General features: G+C 50.5%; 1 protein-coding gene across 1 annotated transcript; it reads right to left on the bottom strand.

Moving 5' to 3' along the window:
- Positions 1-2,113: 2,113 nt before the first annotated feature.
- On the bottom strand, positions 2,114-22,283 carry LOC135534872 (transportin-2-like). Its single transcript, XM_064961684.1, has 13 exons — positions 21,997-22,283; positions 21,493-21,664; positions 19,967-20,161; positions 18,436-18,594; positions 14,065-14,152; positions 13,834-13,932; positions 13,528-13,623; positions 13,170-13,245; positions 12,966-13,065; positions 5,482-5,556; positions 5,059-5,190; positions 3,703-4,592; positions 2,114-3,666 (listed from the first exon to the last, which is right to left on the bottom strand). Exons 1-11 carry the CDS (start codon positions 22,266-22,268, stop codon positions 5,083-5,085), a joined length of 1,440 nt encoding a protein of 479 aa, XP_064817756.1. The 5' UTR covers positions 22,269-22,283; the 3' UTR covers positions 2,114-3,666; positions 3,703-4,592; positions 5,059-5,082.
- Between the last annotated feature and the right edge of the window lie 335 nt (positions 22,284-22,618).

Genomic DNA, 22,618 nt, shown 5'->3' with positions numbered 1-22,618 from the left:
TCTTCCCACCCTCCCCTCAGTCTTCCCTATGTTCCTCCCCCTCAGTCTTCCCTCCCTCCCCTCAGTCTTCCCTATGTTCCTCCCCCTCAGTCTTCCCTCCCTCCCCTCTGTTCCTCCCCCTCAGTCTTCCCTCCCTCCCCTCTGTTCCTCCCCCCTCAGTCTTCCCTCCCTCCCCTCTGTTCCTCCCCCTCAGTCTTCCCACCCTCCCCTCTGTTCCTCCCTCAGTCTTCCCTATGTTCCTCCCCCTCAGTCTTCCCACCCTCCCCTCTGTTCCTCCCTCAGTCTTCCCTATGTTCCTCCCCCTCAGTCTTCCCTATGTTCCTCCCTCAGTCTTCACTATGTTCCTCCCTCAGTCTTCCCTATGTTCCTCCCTCAGTCTTCCCACCCTCCCCTCTGTTCCTCCCTCAGTCTTCCCTATGTTCCTCCCCCTCAGTCTTCCCTCCCTCCCCTCTGTTCCTCCCCCTCAGTCTTCCCTCCCTCCCCTCTGTTCCTCCCCCTCAGTCTTCCCTCCCTCCCCTCTGTTCCTCCCCCTCAGTCTTCCCACCCTCCCCTCTGTTCCTCCCTCAGTCTTCCCTATGTTCCTCCCCCTCAGTCTTCCCTATGTTCCTCCCCCTCAGTCTTCACCATGTTCCTCCCCCTCAGTCTTCCCTCCCTCCCCTCTGTTCCTCCCCCTCAGTCTTCCCTCCCTCCCCTCTGTTCCTCCCTCTGTTCCTCAATAAGCATTAAGTTCTATAAGTTCCTAAGTTAGAGCCTCATTTACTAAAGACACTTGATTGCATTTATTAATGAACCAATTAAGTCATCACAATATCATAACGAGTCCATAACGATCTACTACAGAACATTGAAACCTGACAAAAAAAAACCATCTTTAAATACATTTAAATGGATACAAAAAGCTAAAATCTAAACTGATAAAATGATAGAAATAGAGATAGCAGAATGGGGGAGATGTAGATTGTCTTTGTTGAATGGTACATTGATTAGTTTATCGCTTCTATGATCACAGTCCTGGTCAGTCAGTCATCTATACATCTGTGCAAAATGTGTCCAAATTCACTGAAGCTGAGATAATATGGATATTAAAGGGGAAGTTCAGGATTTTACAACTTAATGTTAGATTGTTCCTCACCCTGAAAGTATTCAATGGTTCAGGAGAAACTGAAGTTCCTGGTTCGATTTCTTTTAAAACAGCCACTAAAAACTTCAGCTAACTTTAAAAGCCAAAGTCCAAAATACTGAACATCCCCTTTAATGACACTAAGGCTGGGATTCAAATCCTCATTAGATCTGCCTCATGACATTTAAAGGTAATTTCCAATTGAGCTCACATAAGCAGACCGTGAATGCGGTCTCCACGAACGTGGGAACATTGTCTTTAAAAAGGTGCTTAGCCGATCGGATTGAATCCTGGCCTCAAACTGCTGACAACCTCACAGCTGTCTATACTGTACATAAAGTTGGCTAGAGGGCACATGTTCAATAACCGTTTCTGTTCATGTGCATTCTCTATCCAACTCTATGAGTGTCTGTGCCTTTGTACAAAACGGCAACATTCCCTTTAACTGCACTACTTTTGACCAGAGCCCTATGAGGAATACATATAGGGAATAGAGTGGCATTTGGGACGGAGGATGTTGCCGTCTGTCTGTAGGAGTCCTCGCTCCGCTGTCCTGTTGGAGGGACATTGTGCTCTTATCTTGGAACAAAGTGAAGACAAGTTAAAAGGATAACAACAGTATTCTCACACACACACAGTAGGCTAGTTCCAGCTACAACCTCTTCTCCCTAGAAAATACAGAACGGACAGTCAGTCGCTGTAGAAGTGCGGATTACTCGCAGTTTTCCGAACTTTTTATTTGCCATTTTCTTATTCCTCCTTCTGTTTTCCCAGTAAGAGACAATAGAGCTTTTGTTTTCCCAGTCAGTAAGAGACAATAGAGCTTCTGTTTTCCCAGTCAGTAAGAGACAATAGAGCTTCTGTTTTCCCAGTCAGTAAGAGACAATAGAGCTTCTGTTTTCCCAGTAAGAGACAATAGAGCTTCTGTTTTCCCAGTAAGTAAGAGACAATAGAGCTTTTGTTTTCCCAGTAAGTAAGAGACAATAGAACACGTACGGTAGAATTCAGATGTCCTTTATGAGGGAAGTTTAAAAAAATCCTTAATACAAAAATAAAAAAATTAAAAGTGCAAAACCACAAAACTAAAAGTAAACAACTGTTTTGTGTGTGTTCATTTAAGCTCACCATGGAAACTAAAAAAACAGTAGCAGCAAATTAAAAATAAAATAAACAAAAAGCAACAAAATATGGACCTCTTGTAACACGTTATCAGGATAAACAATTCTGGGTTTAATCTCTTTCCTCAAGATATCACTATGGCAACACAAACACACAGTTGGTCACAGTTTACAGGTGGAGGACAATAGGGTGGGAGGAGTCAAGTGTTACATCGTTACCTTATTAAAACAATCAACAGTGTCACGTACGGTAAACAATAGGCAAACAAACTCAGACACGACACACAAACAGGTACAACTGGAGACGAGATCTTGAGGCTGTGATCTGTAGTTTCCTAACTTTACGTAAAGAATAACAGGTATTATTTAAGCCCTATTTCTCTCCCTCTTATAACGATGACTCGTATGAACCAAGAGGTTAGTTATCCCCCGTCTATCTAGAGGAGAACATGAGAATGATCTCATGATAGTTATATGAAGAAAGCTTTCCTTAGGGAAAAGGACAGAAACCAAACATGCTTGGTGGAGGAGAGATCAGCAGTGAACCAGTGATGTAGTAATAACAGGTGGAATACTCATATATCTCCCAGAAATAAACAGAGGCCAGACACCTGCCTGTCTGTCCCTCACTGACTGTTAATCCCTTACTGGTAGTGTCGGAGTCTGACTAGTGTAACAGCGCCATCTACACAAAGCTCTAGGTATTGCAAGTGAGTGTGTCTTACTGTGGGAGTGCCTGTCAGTCTCTCTGTCTATGGCTCTCTGTGTGGTGGATTTTTTCTACAGTCTGATTTAAATCTGTTAAGTCTCTTTCCCTCTTCTGTAGTCGAGCTGGCCCCTACCTACCTCTCTTCTGTAGTCTAGCTGGCCCCTACCTCTACTGTAGTCTAGCTGGCCCCTACCTACCTCTACTGTAGTCTAGCTGGCCCCTACCTACCTCTACTGTAGTCTAGCTGCCCCCTACCTACCCCTCTTCTGTAGTCTAGCTGGCCCCTACCTACCCCTCTACTGCAGTCTAGCTGGCCTCTACCTACCCCTCTACTGCAGTCTAGCTGGCCCCTACCTACCCCTCTACTGCAGTCTAGCTGGCCCCTACCTACCCCTCTCTACTGCAGTCTAGCTGGCCCCTACCTACCTCTTCTGTAGTCTAGCTGGCCCCTACCTCTCTCTACTGTAGTCTAGCTGGCCCCTACCTTCCCCTCTCTACTGCAGTCTAGCTGGCCCCTACCTTCCCCTCTCTACTGCAGTCTAGCTGGCCCCTACCTTCCTCTCTCTACTATAGTCTAGCTGGCCCCTACCTACCTCTCTCTACTGTAGTCTAGCTGGCCCCTACCTACCCCTCTCTACTGTAGTCTAGCTGGTCTCTCCACTGTAGTCTAGCTGGCCTCTCTACCTACCCCTCTCTACTGCAGTCTAGCTGGCCCCTACCTACCCTCTCTCTACTGCAGTCTAGCTGGCCCCTACCTACCCCTCTCTACTGTAGTCTAGCTGGCCCCTACCTACCCCTCTACTGCAGTCTAGCTGGCCCCTACCTACCCTCTCTCTACTGTAGTCTAGCTGGCCCCTACCTACCCCTCTCTACTGTAGTCTAGCTGGCCCCTACCTACCCCTCTCTACTGTAGTCTAGCTGGCCCCTACCTACCCCTCTCTACTGTAGTCTAGCTGGCCCCTACCTACCCCTCTCTACTGCAGTCTAGCTGGCCCCTACCTACCTCTCTCTACTATAGTCTAGCTGGCCTCTACTGTAGTCTAGCTGGCCTCTCTACCTACCCCTCTCTACTGCAGTTGAGCTGGCCCCTACCTACCCCTCTCTACTGTAGTCTAGCTGGCCCCTAACTACCCATCTCTACTGTAGTCTAGCTGGCCCCTACCTACCCCTCTACTGCAGTCTAGCTGGCCCCTACCTACCCCTCTCTACTGTAGTCTAGCTGGCCCCTACCTACCCCTCTCTACTGTAGTCTAGCTGGCCCCTACCTACCCCTCTCTACTGTAGTCTAGCTGGCCCCTACCTATCTCTCTTTCCCTCACTCTTCATTCTCTATCTGTCCCTACCTGTTTCTGCGTTGGAACCTATTCCTTCTGAATGTAGGTACCCCCGCTCTGTCCCGACCTTAGTTGGTTTCTCTGTGTTGGTTGGATCCCCTTAATCTTTAATCTAGAGGTGTCCCCCTGTCCCTCCCCAAGTCCCGCCCACCCTCCCGCTATGGAGAAATACATAGGGCGTGGGGGCCGTCTGTCAGGGGGAGCGGCCAATGGCGTGATGGGTCCCTCTCCCCCTCCCCCCAGATCAGTTCAGGGCATTAACACAGATGGATGAGATTCCTTTTCACCTTCCTCCTCTACTACTGGCTCACCTGGAGAGGGAGGGAGAGAGAGAGGGAAGGAGGTAGAGAGAGATGGAAGGAAGGAGGTGGAGAGAGAGGGAAGGAGGGAAAGAGAGAGGGAAGGAGGGAGAGAGAGGGAAAGGAAGGAGGTAGAGAGAGGGAAGGAAGGAAAGAGAGGGAAGGAAGGAAAGAGAGAGGGGAAAGGAGGGGGAAAGAGAGGGGGAAGGAGGGAGAGAGAGAGGGAAGGAGGGAGAGAGAGGGGGAAGGAGGGAGAGAGAGGGGGAAGGAGGGAGAGAGAGGGGGAAGGAGGGAGAGAGAGGGGGAAGGAGGGAGAGAGAGGGGGAAGGAGGGAAAGTGAGAGGGGAAAGGAGGGGGAAAAGAGAGGGAAGAAGGGGGATGGATGAAGATTTCTGGATGAGGACCACAACCAGGAAGTGCCATCTAAAAGTGTGACAGAATTAACATTGGAATGGTCATATTTAAAGCGAGTGTGTACCTGATGTTAGGTTCGGGGGGGTTTCTACACGCCGTAGCAGGCAGACAGTCTCTCCTTCAGCTGGGGGGGAAACTGTTCTGAGAACTGCTGCCAGTTCTCCTCTCCTACCTGGTCCTTAAAACCATGGAGGATCTGAGGGGGGGGGGGAAGAGAAGAAAATACTTCCTCAACAAAGACATGACAACAGAAACGATGGCTGAAATAATTCTCTGCTATTATGGTTAACATCCCACTATCATACAGTCTACACACACACACACACACACACACACACACACACACACACACACGGATCTGGGCCAAGCAAAGCTTTTCCCAGGACATGTCCTAAAGGGCAGCCTCTCCCTTCCACTGTACACTACAGAAGTGCAGATCAAGGGAACCAGGTGCCATCTGGGACAGAGCGTTGGGTCCTCCACACACCTTGTAGAACATGTCTCTCAGGTCGTCTTTAGGGCTGACCCAGGACGCCACGGCATCACAGAAGAAGATGAAGTCCTGCAGAGAGACACATTCTGTCATTTCACCTTACAGAAGGGCCGTGTCTCCATGTAGAGGTCTGCTCTCTTCACACCACAACGCCTGCTGCCGACTTCCTGTCCGACTCCCAACACCCGGTCCCAAACCCAACCGCAGTGCTACAATGTGATTTTAGGTGTGTGACGCAGCTCACTTGCCAGACATGGTTGCAACAACTCAGCACCTGACAGGCAATATCAACCAGACCAAAACAACTGCAACAGGTTAACTGACCAGAGACGGTCACCTCACCCACTCTATTAGCCGGTCTGTATTACTGGGCTACATCAACGTGTTAGATGTAGTTTGAAGAGAACGCAGGTGGATAGACCTTCTCTGGAGCTATTTTTACAGCCTTCCTTTAAGGAGAGGGATGATTGAAAGACAGAGACATATAGGTGATCAATTTTTATTTCTAGGCTGTGTAGTAAACTATAGCCTAAATCATATGGGGCGGCAGGGTAGCCTAGTGGTTAGAGCACTGGACTAGTAACCGAAAGGTTGCAAGTTCAAATCCCCGAGCTGACAAGGTACAAAGCTGTCGTTCTGCCCCTGAACAGGCAGTTAACCCTCTGTTCCTAGGCCGTCATTGAAAATAATAATTTGTTCTTAACTGACTTGCCTGGTTAAATAAAGGTAAAAAAAAAAAAAAAAAATATGTAGGAAGTACATTTCCTTAGAGAGAGAAGTGCCCCGTTCTCCTCCTCCCCATGAACAGCCTATAACCTCCTCTGACTGACACCACACACATCTGGTCTCACCGGTGAGACACTGAACAGGAAGCAGCGAGAACGGGTGGGTCGGCGTCGGAAATAAGAAGTTGGTCTTAACCGACTTGCCGAGTTCAATAAAAGGTTCAACAAAAACAGAATGATGAGGGAAGGAGGGAAAGTGAGAGGGGAAAGGAGGGGGAAAAGTTATTTTTAGTTCTTTAGGATACAGCCTAATTCTGAGTAGTTCTGTAGGATACAACCTAGTTCTATAGGATACAGCCTAGTTCTGTAGGATACAGCCTAGTTCTGTAGGATACAGCCTAGTTCTGTAGGATACAGCCTAATTCTGAGTAGTTCTATAGGATACAGCCTAGTTCTGTAGGATACAGCCTAGTTCTGTAGGATACAGCCTAGTTCTGTAGGATACAGCCTAGTTCTGTAGGATACAGCCTAGTTCTGTAGGATACAGCCTAGTTCTGTAGGATACAGTCTAGTTCTGTAGGATACAGTCTAGTTCTGTAGGATACAGCCTAGTTCTGTAGGATACAGCCTAGTTCTGTAGGATACAGCCTAATTCTGTAGGATACAGCCTAGTTCTGTAGGATACAGCCTAGTTCTATAGGATACAGCCTAATTCTGAGTAGTTCTGTAGGATACAGCCTAGTTCTGTAGGATACAGCCTAGTTCTATAGGATACAGCCTAATTCTGTAGGATACAGCCTAGTTCTATAGGATACAGCCTAGTTCTGTAGGATACAGCCTAATTCTGTAGGATACAGCCTAGTTCTGTAGGATACAGCCTAGTTCTGAGTAGTTCTGTAGGATACAGCCTAGTTCTGTAGGATACAGCCTAGTTCTGTAGGATACAGCCTAGTTCTGAGTAGTTCTGTAGGATACAGCCTAGTTCTGTAGGATACAGCCTAGTTCTGTAGGATACAGCCTAGTTCTATAGGATACAGCCTAGTTCTATAGGATACAGCCTAGTTCTGAGTAGTTCTATAGGATACAGCCTAGTTCTGTAGGATACAGCCTAGTTCTATAGGATACAGCCTAGTTCTGTAGGATACAGCCTAGTTCTGAGTAGTTCTGTAGGATACAGCCTAGTTCTGAGTAGTTCTGTAGGATACAGCCTAGTTCTGAGTAGTTCTGTAGGATACAGCCTAGTTCTGAGTAGTTCTGTAGGATACAGCCTAGTTCTGTAGGATACAGCCTAGTTCTGTAGGATACAGCCTAATTCTGTAGGATACAGCCTAATTCTGAGTAGTAGTTCTGTTCTGTAGGATACAGCCTAGTTCTGAGTAGTTCTGTAGGATACAGCCTAGTTCTGTAGGATACAGCCTAGTTCTGTAGGATACAGCCTAGTTCTGAGTAGTTCTGTAGGATACAGCCTAGTTCTGTAGGATACAGCCTAGTTCTGTAGGATACAGCCTAGTTCTGAGTAGTTCTGTAGGATACAGCCTAATTCTGAGTAGTTCTGTAGGATACAGCCTAGTTCTGTAGGATACAGCCTAGTTCTGAGTAGTTCTGTAGGATACAGCCTAGTTCTGTAGGATACAGCCTAGTTCTGTAGGATACAGCCTAGTTCTGAGTAGTTCTGTAGGATACAGCCTAGTTCTGTAGGATACAGCCTAGTTCTGTAGGATACAGCCTAGTTCTGAGTAGTTCTGTAGGATACAGCCTAGTTCTGTAGGATACAGCCTAGTTCTGTAGGATACAGCCTAGTTCTGTAGGATACAGCCTAGTTCTGTAGGATACAGTCTAATTCTGAGTAGTTCTGTAGGATACAGCCTAGTTCTGTAGGATACAGCCTAGTTCTGTAGGATACAGCCTAGTTCTGAGTAGTTCTGTAGGATACAGTCTAGTTCTGTAGGATACAGCCTAGTTCTATAGGATACAGCCTAGTTCTGTAGGATACAGCCTAGTTCTGTAGGATACAGCCTAGTTCTGTAGGATACAGCCTAGTTCTGTAGGATACAGCCTAGTTCTGAGTAGTTCTGTAGGATACAGCCTAGTTCTGAGTAGTTCTGTAGGATACAGCCTAGTTCTGTAGGATACAGCCTAGTTCTGAGTAGTTCTGTAGGATACAGCCTAGTTCTGAGTAGTTCTGTAGGATACAGCCTAGTTCTGTAGGATACAGCCTAGTTCTGAGTAGTTCTGTTCTGTAGGATAGCCTCTGAGTTCTCTGTAGGATACAGCCTAGTTCTGTAGGATACAGCCTAATTCTGAGTAGTTCTATAGGATACAGCCTAGTTCTGTAGGATACAGCCTAGTTCTGTAGGATACAGCCTAGTTCTGTAGGATACAGCCTAGTTCTGTAGGATACAGCCTAGTTCTGAGTAGTTCTATAGGATACAGCCTAGTTCTGAGTAGTTCTGTAGGATACAGCCTAGTTCTATAGGATACAGCCTAGTTCTGTAGGATACAGCCTAGTTCTGTAGGATACAGCCTAGTTCTATAGGATACAGCCTAGTTCTGTAGGATACAGCCTAGTTCTGTAGGATACAGCCTAGTTCTGTAGGATACAGCCTAGTTCTGTAGGATACAGCCTAGTTCTGTAGGATACAGCCTAGTTCTGAGTAGTTCTGTAGGATACAGCCTAGTTCTGTAGGATACAGCCTAGTTCTGAAGGATACAGCCTAGTTCTGAGTAGTTCTGTAGGATACAGCCTAGTTCTGTAGGATACAGCCTAGTTCTGTAGGATACAGCCTAGTTCTGTAGGATACAGCCTAGTTCTATAGGATACAGCCTAGTTCTGTAGGATACAGCCTAGTTCTATAGGATACAGCCTAGTTCTATAGGATACAGCCTAGTTCTGAGTAGTTCTGTAGGATACAGCCTAGTTCTGTAGGATACAGCCTAGTTCTGTAGGATAGTTCTGTAGGATACAGCCTAGTTCTGTAGGATACAGCCTAGTTCTGTAGGATACAGCCTAATTCTGAGTAGTTCTGTAGGATACAGCCTAGTTCTATAGGATACAGCCTAGTTCTGTAGGATACAGCCTAGTTCTGTAGGATACATCCTAGTTCTGTAGGATACAGCCTAGTTCTGTAGGATACAGCCTAGTTCTGAGTAGTTCTGTAGGATACAGCCTAGTTCTGAGTAGTTCTGTAGGATACAGCCTAGTTCTGTAGGATACAGCCTAATTCTGAGTAGTTCTGTAGGATACAGCCTAGTTCTATAGGATACAGCCTAGTTCTGTAGGATACAGCCTAGTTCTGTAGGATACAGCCTAGTTCTGTAGGATACAGCCTAGTTCTGTAGGATACAGCCTAGTTCTGTAGGATACAGCCTAGTTCTGAGTAGTTCTGTAGGATACAGCCTAGTTCTGTAGGATACAGCCTAGTTCTGTAGGATACAGCCTAGTTCTGAGTAGTTCTGTAGGATACAGCCTAATTCTGAATAGTTCTGTAGGATACAGCCTAGTTCTGTAGGATACAGCCTAGTTCTGTAGGATACAGCCTAGTTCTGTAGGATACAGCCTAGTTCTATAGGATACAGCCTAGTTCTATAGGATACAGCCTAGTTCTGAGTAGTTCTGTAGGATACAGCCTAGTTCTGTAGGATACAGCCTAGTTCTGTAGGATACAGCCTAGTTCTATAGGATACAGCCTAGTTCTATAGGATACAGCCTAGTTCTGAGTAGTTCTGTAGGATACAGCCTAGTTCTGTAGGATACAGCCTAGTTCTATAGGATACAGCCTAGTTCTGTAGGATACAGCCTAGTTCTATAGGATACAGCCTAGTTCTATAGGATACAGCCTAGTTCTGTAGGATACAGCCTAGTTCTGTAGGATACAGCCTAGTTCTGTAGGATACAGCCTAGTTCTATAGGATACAGCCTAGTTCTGAGTAGTTCTGTAGGATACAGCCTAGTTCTGTAGGATACAGCCTAGTTCTATAGGATACAGCCTAGTTCTGTAGGATACAGCCTAGTTCTATAGGATACAGCCTAGTTCTGTAGGATACAGCCTAGTTCTGAGTAGTTCTGTAGGATACAGCCTAGTTCTGAGTAGTTCTATAGGATACAGCCTAGTTCTGTAGGATACAGCCTAGTTCTGTAGGATACAGCCTAATTCTGTAGGATACAGCCTAGTTCTATAGGATACAGCCTAGTTCTGTAGGATACAGCCTAGTTCTGAGTAGTTCTATAGGATACAGCCTAGTTCTGTAGGATACAGCCTAGTTCTATAGGATACAGCCTAGTTCTGTAGGATACAGCCTAGTTCTGTAGGATACAGCCTAGTTCTGAGTAGTTCTATAGGATACAGCCTAGTTCTATAGGATACAGCCTAGTTCTGTAGGATACAGCCTAATTCTGAGTAGTTCTGTAGGATACAGCCTAGTTCTGAGTAGTTCTGTAGGATACAGCCTAGTTCTATAGGATACAGCCTAGTTCTGTAGGATACAGCCTAGTTCTGTAGGATACAGCCTAGTTCTGTAGGATACAGCCTAGTTCTGAGTAGTTCTGTAGGATACAGCCTAGTTCTGTAGGATACAGCCTAGTTCTGTAGGATACAGCCTAGTTCTGTAGGATACAGCCTAGTTCTATAGGATACAGCCTAGTTCTGAGTAGTTCTGTAGGATACAGCCTAGTTCTGTAGGATACAGCCTAGTTCTGTAGGATACAGCCTAGTTCTGAGTAGTTCTGTAGGATACAGCCTAGTTCTGTAGGATACAGCCTAGTTCTGTAGGATACAGCCTAGTTCTGAGTAGTTCTGTAGGATACAGCCTAGTTCTGAGTAGTTCTGTAGGATACAGCCTAGTTCTGTAGGATACAGCCTAGTTCTGATACAGCCTAGTTCTATAGGATACAGCCTTGTTCTGTAGGATACAGCCTAGTTCTATAGGATACAGCCTAGTTCTATAGGATACAGCCTAGTTCTGAGTAGTTCTGTAGGATACAGCCTAGTTCTGTAGGATACAGCCTAGTTCTGTAGGATACAGCCTAGTTCTGAGTAGTTCTGTAGGATACAGCCTAGTTCTGAGTAGTTCTGTAGGATACAGCCTAGTTCTGTAGGATACAGCCTAGTTCTATAGGATACAGCCTTGTTCTGTAGGATACAGCCTAGTTCTATAGGATACAGCCTAGTTCTGTAGGATACAGCCTAGTTCTGAGTAGTTCTGTAGGATACAGCCTAGTTCTGTAGGATACAGCCTAGTTCTGTAGGATACAGCCTAGTTCTGAGTAGTTCTGTAGGATACAGCCTAGTTCTGTAGGATACAGCCTAGTTCTGTAGGATACAGCCTAGTTCTGAGTAGTTCTGTAGGATACAGCCTAGTTCTGAGTAGTTCTGTAGGATACAGCCTAGTTCTGTAGGATACAGCCTAGTTCTGAGTAGTTCTGTAGGATACAGCCTAGTTCTGTAGGATACAGCCTAGTTCTATAGGATACAGCCTAGTTCTGTAGGATACAGCCTAGTTCTGAGTAGTTCTGTAGGATACAGCCTAGTTCTGTAGGATACAGCCTAGTTCTGTAGGATACAGCCTAGTTCTGAGTAGTTCTGTAGGATACAGCCTAGTTCTGAGTAGTTCTGTAGGATACAGCCTAGTTCTGTAGGATACAGCCTAGTTCTATAGGATACAGCCTTGTTCTGTAGGATACAGCCTAGTTCTATAGGATACAGCCTAGTTCTATAGGATACAGCCTAGTTCTGAGTAGTTCTGTAGGATACAGCCTAGTTCTGTAGGATACAGCCTAGTTCTATAGGATACAGCCTAGTTCTGAGTAGTTCTGTAGGATACAGCCTAGTTCTGTAGGATACAGCCTAGTTCTATAGGATACAGCCTAGTTCTGTAGGATACAGCCTAGTTCTATAGGATACAGCCTAGTTCTGTAGGATACAGCCTAGTTCTGAGTAGTTCTGTAGGATACAGCCTAGTTCTGTAGGATACAGCCTAGTTCTGTAGGATACAGCCTAGTTCTGAGTAGTTCTGTAGGATACAGCCTAGTTCTGTAGGATACAGCCTAGTTCTGTAGGATACAGTCTAGTTCTGTAGGATACAGCCTAGTTCTGTAGGATACAGCCTAGTTCTGTAGGATACAGCCTAGTTCTGTAGGATACAGCCTAGTTCTGAGTAGTTCTGTAGGATACAGCCTAGTTCTGTAGGATACAGCCTAGTTCTGAAGGATACAGCCTAGTTCTGTAGGATACAGTCTAGTTCTATAGGATACAGCCTAGTTCTGTAGGATACAGCCTAGTTCTGTAGGATACAGCCTAGTTCTGTAGGATACAGCCTAGTTCTGTAGGATACAGCCTAGTTCTGTAGGATACAGCCTAGTTCTGTAGGATACAGCCTAGTTCTGTAGGATACAGCCTAGTTCTGAGTAGTTCTGTAGGATACAGCCTAGTTATGAGTAGTTCTGTAGGATACAGCCTAGTTCTGTAGGATACAGCCTAGTTCTGAGTAGTTCTGTAGGATACAGCCTAGCTTTTAGGGGGACGATTTGCAGGCAGAGACAAATAAAATGGGTCATCATTACTTATTGGAAATATGAAGGAACAAAGCTCTCTCACCATGGTAACCTAACCTATAGTCACCATAGTAACCTAACGTCGGTTGAGCACCCACACTGGCCCAACTAGGAGAGGACCTGTCTACTCCATCTCCCTTCCTCTGACCTGGACCACTCCCCCAGGGTTTACACCAATCATCATCCATCTCCCTTCCTCTTACCTGGACCACTCCCCCAGGGTTTACACCAATCATCATGCAGATCCCTCTGAAGGCGGAGTCTTTCTCCTCGTTGTCACGGATGTTCCGTAGGGACGTACACCTGTCACACACACACACACACCGTGTCACATACCAGGCAATCTAAACACGTTGATAATGATCAGTGAGGTGAAGGACGTGTCCTCAGATGTGTGACAGACTCACCACGGTCTGATGAACTGCTGGAGCATCGGAGCCACCTCCTGAGGACACACGTAGCCCAGGCGACCAATCGTAATGGCTGGAAGAAGATGGGAGGAGCCTCACTCATGTGTACAACACACACAACAACAAAAATCAAGAGCTGGTTTGACGTCGCTGATGTTCGTATCATAAATAACTGCTCATTATTATTTGGAGACGAGTCAGTCAGTCACAGTTTACCCACAATGCATCGGCTGCAATGTCAAACAAACCCAATGATTGCGTGTGTTCAGCATCTGTGTGTCTGTGTGTGTGTTCAGCATCTGTGTGTCTGTATGTGTGTTCAGCATCTGTGTGTGTGTTCAGGATCTGTGTGTACCAGTGTTCTCCAGCAAGGTCTTGGGTGTGTTGGGTCTGTTGATGATCTCTACCAGCTGGTTCAGAACCAGAGACACATAGGGCTGCATCTCTACACCTACAGACAGATGGGGACGGACACAGAGATGGAGACAGAGACAGGGAAAGAAACAAAGCAGAGAAATATATCATTAAGATAACTCATGCTAGCAGCATCGAAACTGACAATTGCTTTGTTTGTTAAAGAACAAAATTCTAAAAAGAACATGATCATCTCTCACATGTACATATTATCTCCGTGTACAAACCTACATGCAGAAAGACTCACCCATCTGCATGCAGATCTCTCCAATGGCCCAGGTAGCGTTGTTACACACAGAGATGAACTCTGGGTTCAGGTTGGTCCCTAGGATAGGCATGAACTCAGCTGGACACACACACACACAGAGAGAGAGCGAGAGAGTCAAGGGGAAGAGACAGGGAGGCCGATAAGGAGTATGATAGACTGGTCGTTCCACAGATAGTAGGAACAGAAGACAGAGATGGTAGAGGTCGTTACCGATGCAGGGTTTGACGTGAGGGAAGCAGGCCTTGGTCAGATCACCCAGCAGGGCGAAAGAGCTCTGTCTCACCTCTGGCATGGTGTCCTGGACATATAGAATGTGTGTGTTCACGACATTGTCTATATAATATACATGACACAAAATGGTTATATACAATCAAATAGAGCCAGGGTCTGTTAACACACACACACACACACACACACACACACACACACACACACACACACACACACACACACACACACACACACACACACACACACACACACACACACACACACACACACACACACACACACACACACACACACACACACGGACCAGTGGATCCCAACCTCAGCGAAGATCAGGAGATCAACCAGTCAGATTATTGTATCATTCTAAACATGACTTGAACATCAGCCTGCGCAACATGAACCCATTAAACCAGCTCTGTAGTAATGAGGGTTGTACAGTAGACTACAGGCCCAGTCCATTCTCACTGCATACTGGCTGTGGTTGAGTCACCCTGCTGTTCTTCTCAGACCCTTTCAGAACCATATGATCCCCTGGTAATAAACATCAGCTGTATTACTTATGAGGCCCAGCTGAGTGACCTTAAACTGACACGATGTGTTCTTTATTCTACTGGACTGACTGGCCTGCATCTGGTCACTGACCGTCCCTCAGCCTGCCCCCCTCCGCAAAGACTAACCGTCCCTCAGCCTGCCCCCCTCCACTAAGACTGACCGTCCCTCAGCCTGCCCCCCTCCACTAAGACTAACCATCCCTCAGCCTGCCCCCCTCCCTCAGCCTGCCCCCCTCCACTAAGACTAACCGTCCCTCAGCCTGCCCCCCTCCACTAAGACTAACCGTCCCTCAGCCTGCCCCCCTCCACTAAGACTAACCGTCCCTCAGCCTGCCCCCCTCCACTAAGACTAACCGTCCCTCACCCTGCCCCCTCCACTAAGACTAACCGTCCCTCAGCCTGCCCCCTCCACTAAGACTGACCGTCCCTCAGCCTGCCCCCTCCACTAAGACTGACCGTCCCTCAGCCTGCCCCCTCCACTAAGACTGACCGTCCCTCAGCCTGCCCCCTCCACTAAGACTAACTGTCCCTCAGCCTGCCCCCTCCACTAAGACTAACCGTCCCTCAGCCTGCCCCCTCCACTAAGACTGACCGTCCCTCAGCCTGCCCCCTCCACTAAGACTGACCGTCCCTCAGCCTGCCCCCCTCCACTAAGACTAACCGTCCCTCAGCCTGCCCCCTCCACTAAGACTAACCGTCCCTCAGCCTGCCCCCCTCCACTAAGACTGACCGTCCCTCAGCCTGCCCCCTCCACTAAGACTGACGTCCCTCAGCCTGCCCCCTCCGCTAAGACTGACCGTCCCTCAGCCTGCCCCCTCCACTAAGACTGACCGTCCCTCAGCCTGCCCCCTCCGCTAAGACTGACCGTCCCTCAGCCTGCCCCCTCCCTCAGCCTGCCCCCTCCACTAAGACTAACCATCCCCAGCCTGCCCCCTCCACTAAGACTGACCGTCCCTCAGCCTGCCCCCTCCACTAAGACTGACCGTCCCTCAGCCTGCCCCCCTCCGCTAAGACTGACCGTCCCTCAGCCTGCCCCCTCCACTAAGACTGACCGTCCCTCAGCCTGCCCCCTACACTAAGACTAACTGTCCCTCAGCCTGCCCCCTCCACTAAGACTGACCGTCCCTCAGCCTGCCCCCTCCACTAAGACTGACGTCCCTCAGCCTGCCCCCTCCACTAAGACTGACCGTCCCTCAGCCTGCCCCCTCCGCTAAGACTGACGTCCCTCAGCCTGCCCCCTCCACTAAGACTGACCGTCCCTCAGCCTGCCCCCTCCGCTAAGACTGACGTCCCTCAGCCTGCCCCCTCCACTAAGACTGACCGTCCCTCAGCCTGCCCCCTCCACTAAGACTAACCGTCCCTCAGCCTGCCCCCTCCACTAAGACTGACCGTCCCTCAGCCTGCCCCCTCCGCTAAGACTGACCGTCCCTCAGCCTGCCCCCTCCGCTAAGACTGACCGTCCCTCAGCCTGCCCCCTCCACTAAGACTGACCGTCCCTCAGCCTGCCCCCTCCACTAAGACTGACCGTCCCTCAGCCTGCCCCCTCCCTCAGCCTGCCCCCTCCACTAAGACTAACCATCCCCAGCCTGCCCCCTCCACTAAGACTGACCGTCCCTCAGCCTGCCCCCTCCACTAAGACTAACCGTCCCTCAGCCTGCCCCCTACACTAAGACTGACCGTCCCTCAGCCTGCCCCCCCACTAAGACTAACCGTCCCTCAGCCTGCCCCCTCCGCTAAGACTGACCGTCCCTCAGCCTGCCCCCTCCGCTAAGACTGACCGTCCCTCAGCCTGCCCCCTCCACTAAGACTGACCGTCCCTCAGCCTGCCCCCACCACTAAGACTGACCGTCCCTCAGCCTGCCCCCCCACTAAGACTAACCGTCCCTCAGCCTGCCCCCTCCACTAAGACTGACCGTCCCTCAGCCTGCCCCCTCCACTAAGACTGACCATCCCCAGCCTGCCCCCCTCCACTAAGACTGACCGTCCCTCAGCCTGCCCCCCTCCACTAAGACTGACCGTCCCTCAGCCTGCCCCCACCACTAAGACTGACCGTCCCTCAGCCTGCCCCCTCCACTAAGACTAACCATCCCCAGCCTGCCCCCTCCGCTAAGACTGACCGTCCCTCAGCCTGCCCCCTCCACTAAGACTAACCATCCCCAGCCTGCCCCCCTCCACTAAGACTGACCGTCCCTCAGCCTGCCCCCTCCACTAAGACTAACCGTCCCTCAGCCTGCCCCCTACACTAAGACTAACCGTCCCTCAGCCTGCCCCCTCCGCTAAGACTGACCGTCCCTCAGCCTGCCCCCTCCACTAAGACTGACCGTCCCTCAGCCTGCCCCCCTCCACTAAGACTAACCGTCCCTCAGCCTGCCCCCCTCCACTAAGACTAACCATCCCCAGCCTGCCCCCCTCCGCTAAGACTGACCGTCCCTCAGCCTGCCCCCCTCCGCTAAGACTAACCGTCCCTCAGCCTGCCCCCTCCACTAAGACTGACCGTCCCTCAGCCTGCCCCCTCCACTAAGACTGACCGTCCCTCAGCCTGCCCCCCTCCACTAAGACTAACCGTCCCTCAGCCTGCCCCCCTCCACTAAGACTAACCGTCCCTCAGCCTGCCCCCCTCCACTAAGACTGACCGTCCCTCAGCCTGCCCCCCTCCACTAAGACTAACCGTCCCTCAGCCTGCCCCCCTCCACTAAGACTAACCGTCCCTCAGCCTGCCCCCTCCACTAAGACTGACTGTCCCTCAGCCTGCCCCCTCCACTAAGACTAACCGTCCCTCAGCCTGCCCCCTCCACTAAGACTAACCGTCCCTCAGCCTGCCCCCTCCACTAAGACTGACCGTCCCTCAGCCTGCCCCCTCCACTAAGACTGACCGTCCCTCAGCCTGCCCCCTCCACTAAGACTGACCGTCCCTCAGCCTGCCCCCTCCACTAAGACTGACCGTCCCTCAGCCTGCCCCCTCCGCTAAGACTGACCGTCCCTCAGCCTGCCCCCTCCGCTAAGACTAACCGTCCCTCAGCCTGCCCCCTCCACTAAGACTAACCGTCCCTCAGCCTGCCCCCTCACTAAGACTAACCGTCCCTCAGCCTGCCCCCCTCCCTCAGCCTGCCCCCTCCACTAAGACTGACCGTCCCTCAGCCTGCCCCCCTCCACTAAGACTGACCGTCCCTCAGCCTGCCCCCTCCACTAAGACTGACCGTCCCTCAGCCTGCCCCCTCCGCTAAGACTGACCGTCCCTCAGCCTGCCCCCCTCCGCTAAGACTGACCGTCCCTCAGCCTGCCCCCCTCCACTAAGACTGACCGTCCCTCAGCCTGCCCCCCTCCACTAAGACTGACAAAAAAGGGACACTGTCTTCCAGCTGATGGAGAAACTCGAGTCACATTGCATTATTTCTGACACGCGCACAAATTCATGTTACTCCTATGAGACATGGTGATCTGATCAATCCGGTCGGCCAGCGGTAGGCTATAGGTGCACTTGATTTGCTCTTCGGCCACGCTGAGAAGGCAGAGTTTGTGCCTTCAGACACATGAAATGGTTCAAAATGGGAACCCTTGGCCTCCCCGGTGCGCAGGGCAGCTGAAACAAGTGCACCTCCTGTCAACAGCGTGAGACAGAATAAAAGGCTTCATCTTTGGGTTTTTATAGAAATGTTTAGAGATGGACCAGGAATGCCTTGGAGATTGTCTCAGTCAGTGGTCACTAAACGGTCACTCACACATATGCAGAGTTAACACCGAACCTCCCTCCCACACACACACACACACACACACACACACACACACACACACTCCGTACCTGCATGCACTGAAACAGTAGTGTCATGATGTTGCTCCGGGACACCAGCTGATCAACGTGGCCCCCCAGGCCCTCAGCCAGACCACTGAGGAGGTCCAGGGCCACGATCATAAAGTCCTTATCAGGAGCTTCGTACTGGTCCGGCTGTTGGCTGTACATCTGGGGGAGGAGAGGGGGAGTTAAGGGGGAGGAGAGGGGGAGAGAGAGAGTTAAGGGGGAGGAGAGGGGGAGAGAGAGAGAGAGAGAGTTAAGGGGGAGGAGAGGGGGAGAGAGAGAGAGTTAAGGGGGAGGAGAGGGGGAGAGAGAGAGTTAAGGGGGAAGAGAGGGGGAGAGAGAGAGAGTTAAGGGGGACGAGAGGGGAGAGAGAGAGAGTTAAGGGGGAGGAGAGGGGGAGAGAGAGAGAGTTAAGGGGGAGGAGAGGGGGGAGAGAGTGTTAAGGGGGAGGAGAGGGGGAGAGAGAGAGAGAGTTAAGGGGGAAGAGAGGGGGAGAGAGAGAGAGTTAAGGGGGACGAGAGGGGAGAGAGAGAGAGTTAAGGGGGACGAGAGGGGGAGAGAGAGAGTTAAGGGGGAGGAGAGGGGGAGAGAGAGAGAGTTAAGGGGGGAGGAGAGGGGGAGAGAGAGTGTTAAGGGGGGAGGAGAGGGGGAGAGAGAGAGTGTTAAGGGGGGAGAGAGAGAGTTAAGGGGGAGGAGAGGGGGAGAGAGAGAGTGTTAAGGGGGGGAGAGAGAGAGTTAAGGGGGAGGAGAGGGGGAGAGAGAGAGTTAAGGGGGGAGGAGAGGGGGAGAGAGAGAGTTAAGATCAAAAACCACTGAATCTTTGAATCAATGATAACTGTGTCTTTGACGCTATAGATAAAGGTATGTGGACACCCCTTCACATGAGTGGACCTGGACATTTCAGCCACACTGACAGGCCTTACTGAAGAGCTCAGAGACTTTCAAAATGGTGCCATCTTAGGATGCCGCATAGTGATAACTGTAAAGTTTGGTGGAGGAAGAATAACGTCTGGGGCTGTTTTTAATGGATCGGGCCCCTTAGTTCCAGTGAAGGGAAATCTTAACTCTACAGAATACAATGACATTCTAGAGGATTCTGTGCTTCCAATTATGTGACAACACGTTTGGGGAAGGCCCTTTCCTGTTTCAGTATGACAATGTCTCCGTGCGCAAAGCGAGATCCATACAGAAATGGTTTGTCAAGATCAGAGTAGAATAACTTGACTGGTCTTTCACAGAGCCCTGACCTCAACCCCATCGAACACCTTTAGGATGAATTGGAACGCCGACTGCGAGTCAGGCCTAATCGCCCAACATCAGTGCCTGACCTCACTAATGTTCTTGTGGCGGAATGGAAGCAAGTCCCTGGAGCAATGTTCCGACATCTAGTGGAAAGCCTTCCCAGAAGAGTGGAGGCTGTAATAGCAGCAAAGGGGGGACCAACTCCATATTAATGCCGATGATTTTGGAATGAGATGTTCGACGAGCAGGTGTCCACATACTTTTGGTTGTGTGTGTGTGTGTGTGTGCGTCTCACCATAGCCTGAGCCAGTGTTTTCTGCACCAGTGTAACACAGCGCTGGTAGACTGGTTCACAGTAGGGCAGGAAGCCGCTCTGGAGGGCTGTAGCTACAGAGGACAGACACTCTAACAGAGGAAACAGGTCCTTATCTTCATCCTTCAGCTCATTCCACTTGGCGATGAGAGGTGGCATCAGCTTCTCTATGTACTCCTAGAGGAGAGAGAGAGACACGGGGGAGAAAGAGAGAGAGACGGGGGAGAAAGAGGAGAGAGACGGGGAAGAGAGAGAGAGACGGGCGGGGGAAGAGAGAGAGAGACGGGCGGGGGAAGAGAGAGAGACGGGGGAAGAGAGAGAGACGGGGGAAGAGAGAGAGAGACGGGGGGAAGAGAGAGAGAGAGACGGGGGAAGAGAGAGAGAGAGACGGGGGGGAAGAGAGAGAGAGACGGGGGGGAAGAGAGAGAGAGACGGGGGGAAGAGAGAGAGACGGGGGGGAAGAGAGAGAGAGACGGGGGGAAGAAGAGAGAGAGAGACGGGGGGGGAAGAGAGAGAGAGACGGGGGAGGAAGAGAGAGAGAGACGGGGGGAGGAGAGAGAGAGAGACGGGGGAGGAAGAGAGAGAGAGGGGGGAGGGAGAGAGAGAGACGGGGGGAAGAGAGAGAGAGACGGGGGGAGGAGAGAGAGAGAGAGACGGGGGAGGAAGAGAGAGAGAGAGGGGGGGGAGGAGAGAGAGAGACGGGGGGGAAGAGAGAGAGAGACGGGGGGAAGAGAGAGAGAGAGAGAGAGACGGGGGAGGAAGAGAGAGAGAGACGGGGGGGAAGAGAGAGAGAGACGGGGGGGGAGAGAGAGAGAGACGGGGGGGAAGAGAGAGAGAGAGAGACGGGGAGGAAGAGAGAGAGAGAGACGGGGGGAAGAGAGAGAGAGACGGGGAGGAAGAGAGAGAGAGACGGGGGAGGAAGAGAGAGAGAGACGGGGGAGAAAGAGAGAGAGAGAGAGACGGGGGAGGAAGAGAGAGAGACGGGGGAAAAGAGAGAGAGAGACGGGGGGGAAGAGAGAGAGAGACGGGGGGGAAGAGAGAGAGAGACGGGGGAGAAAGAGAGAGAGAGACGGGGGAGAAAGAGAGAGAGAGACGGGGGAGAAAGAGGAGAGAGATATGATTAAAACTTGTAAAAAACAAAAACAGGAACAGAGTCAAAGAAAAAATAAACAAATAAGCCGAAAGCTAACTACCGCCCTCCCGAAAGCTAACTACCGCCCTCCCGAAAAGCTAACTACCGCCCTCCCGAAAAGCTAACTACCGCCCTCCCGAAAAGCTAACTACCGCCCTCCCGAAAAGCTAACTACCGCCCTCCCGAAAGCTAACTACCGCCCTCCCGAAAAGCTAACTACCGCCCTCCCGAAAAGCTAACTACCGCCCTCCCGAAAAGCTAACTACCGCCCTCCCGAAAAGCTAACTACCGCCCTCCCGAAAAGCTAACTACCGCCCTCCCGAAAAGCTAACTACCGCCCTCCCGAAAAGCTAACTACCGCTAACTACCTACTAACCGGTTGGTTGAGGTGGTGTCCTACTGAGTCGGCCAGTGTTCCTATAGCGTCGTACAGTATCAGCAGGTTCTTGTGTTGGTATTTTCCAAAGGCGAAGACCAGAGTATCCAGAATGAAGCTCAGATAGGGAACCAGCTCTGTACAAGCCTCCTCCTCTAGGGTAGCAAACGCACTGAGAGGGGGAGGAGGAGAGAAAGGGGAGGGGGCGAGCAGGAAACATTTATATTCATTGCCGTATCTCATCAAGACCTTGAATTCCAGTTCAACATCTTTATTCTCTCAAAAAACCCACCACACTCCCCCCACACCTCACACACTCTCCCCACACACACACCCACCACTCTCCCCCCACCTCACACACCCTCCCCACCTCACACACCCTCCCCACCAGCCACCTCCCTCCCCACCAGCCACCTCCCTCCCCACCAGCCACCTCCCTCCCCACCAGCCACCTCCCTCCCCACCAGCCACCTCCCTCCCCACCAGCCACCTCCCTCCCCACACCTGCAGGCGGCCTCCTGAACCCTCTTGTTCCCATCCAGGATCCTCTTGAGGAGTTCAGTCATGAGGGGTTTGAGGTGGGAGTCGGGGGGCTGGCTGACCACCCAGTGGGCGTAGCGGGACAGGGTCCAGCAGGCGATGGAGCGCACCAGGGCCTTCTTATCACAGAGACACTGGATGAGGTGAGGCATCAACTCTGGTAGGTAGGGAACCATGCCCTGCATACAACCTGAGGAGGAAGGAGGGGGGTGTGACTCACATGCTTTTAGTTCCATTAAGAAAATAAGAAAGGATGGAGGTCAGGGGATAGAGGTCAGGGGATGGAGGTCAGGGGATGGAGGTCAGGGGATAGAGGTGATAGAGGTGATAGAGGTGATAGAGGTGATAGAGGGCAGGGGATAGAGGTCAGGGGATGGAGGTGATAGAGGTCAAGGGATAGAGGGCAGGGGATAGAGGTCAGGGGATGGAGGTGATAGAGGTCAAGGGATAGAGGGCAGGGGATAGAGGTCAAGGGATAGAGGGCAGGGGATAGAGGTGATAGAGGTCAAGGGATAGAGGGCAGGGGATAGAGGTCAAGGGATAGAGGGCAGGGGATAGAGGTCAAGGGATAGAGGGCAGGGGATAG

The sequence above is a fragment of the Oncorhynchus masou genome, unplaced genomic scaffold (genome assembly GCF_036934945.1).
Source record: "Oncorhynchus masou masou isolate Uvic2021 unplaced genomic scaffold, UVic_Omas_1.1 unplaced_scaffold_4057, whole genome shotgun sequence".
Classification (NCBI taxonomy): domain Eukaryota; kingdom Metazoa; phylum Chordata; class Actinopteri; order Salmoniformes; family Salmonidae; genus Oncorhynchus; species Oncorhynchus masou.
The sequence above is the reverse complement of the archived record's forward strand: the minus strand, read 5'-3'. Positions and strand labels throughout refer to the sequence as shown.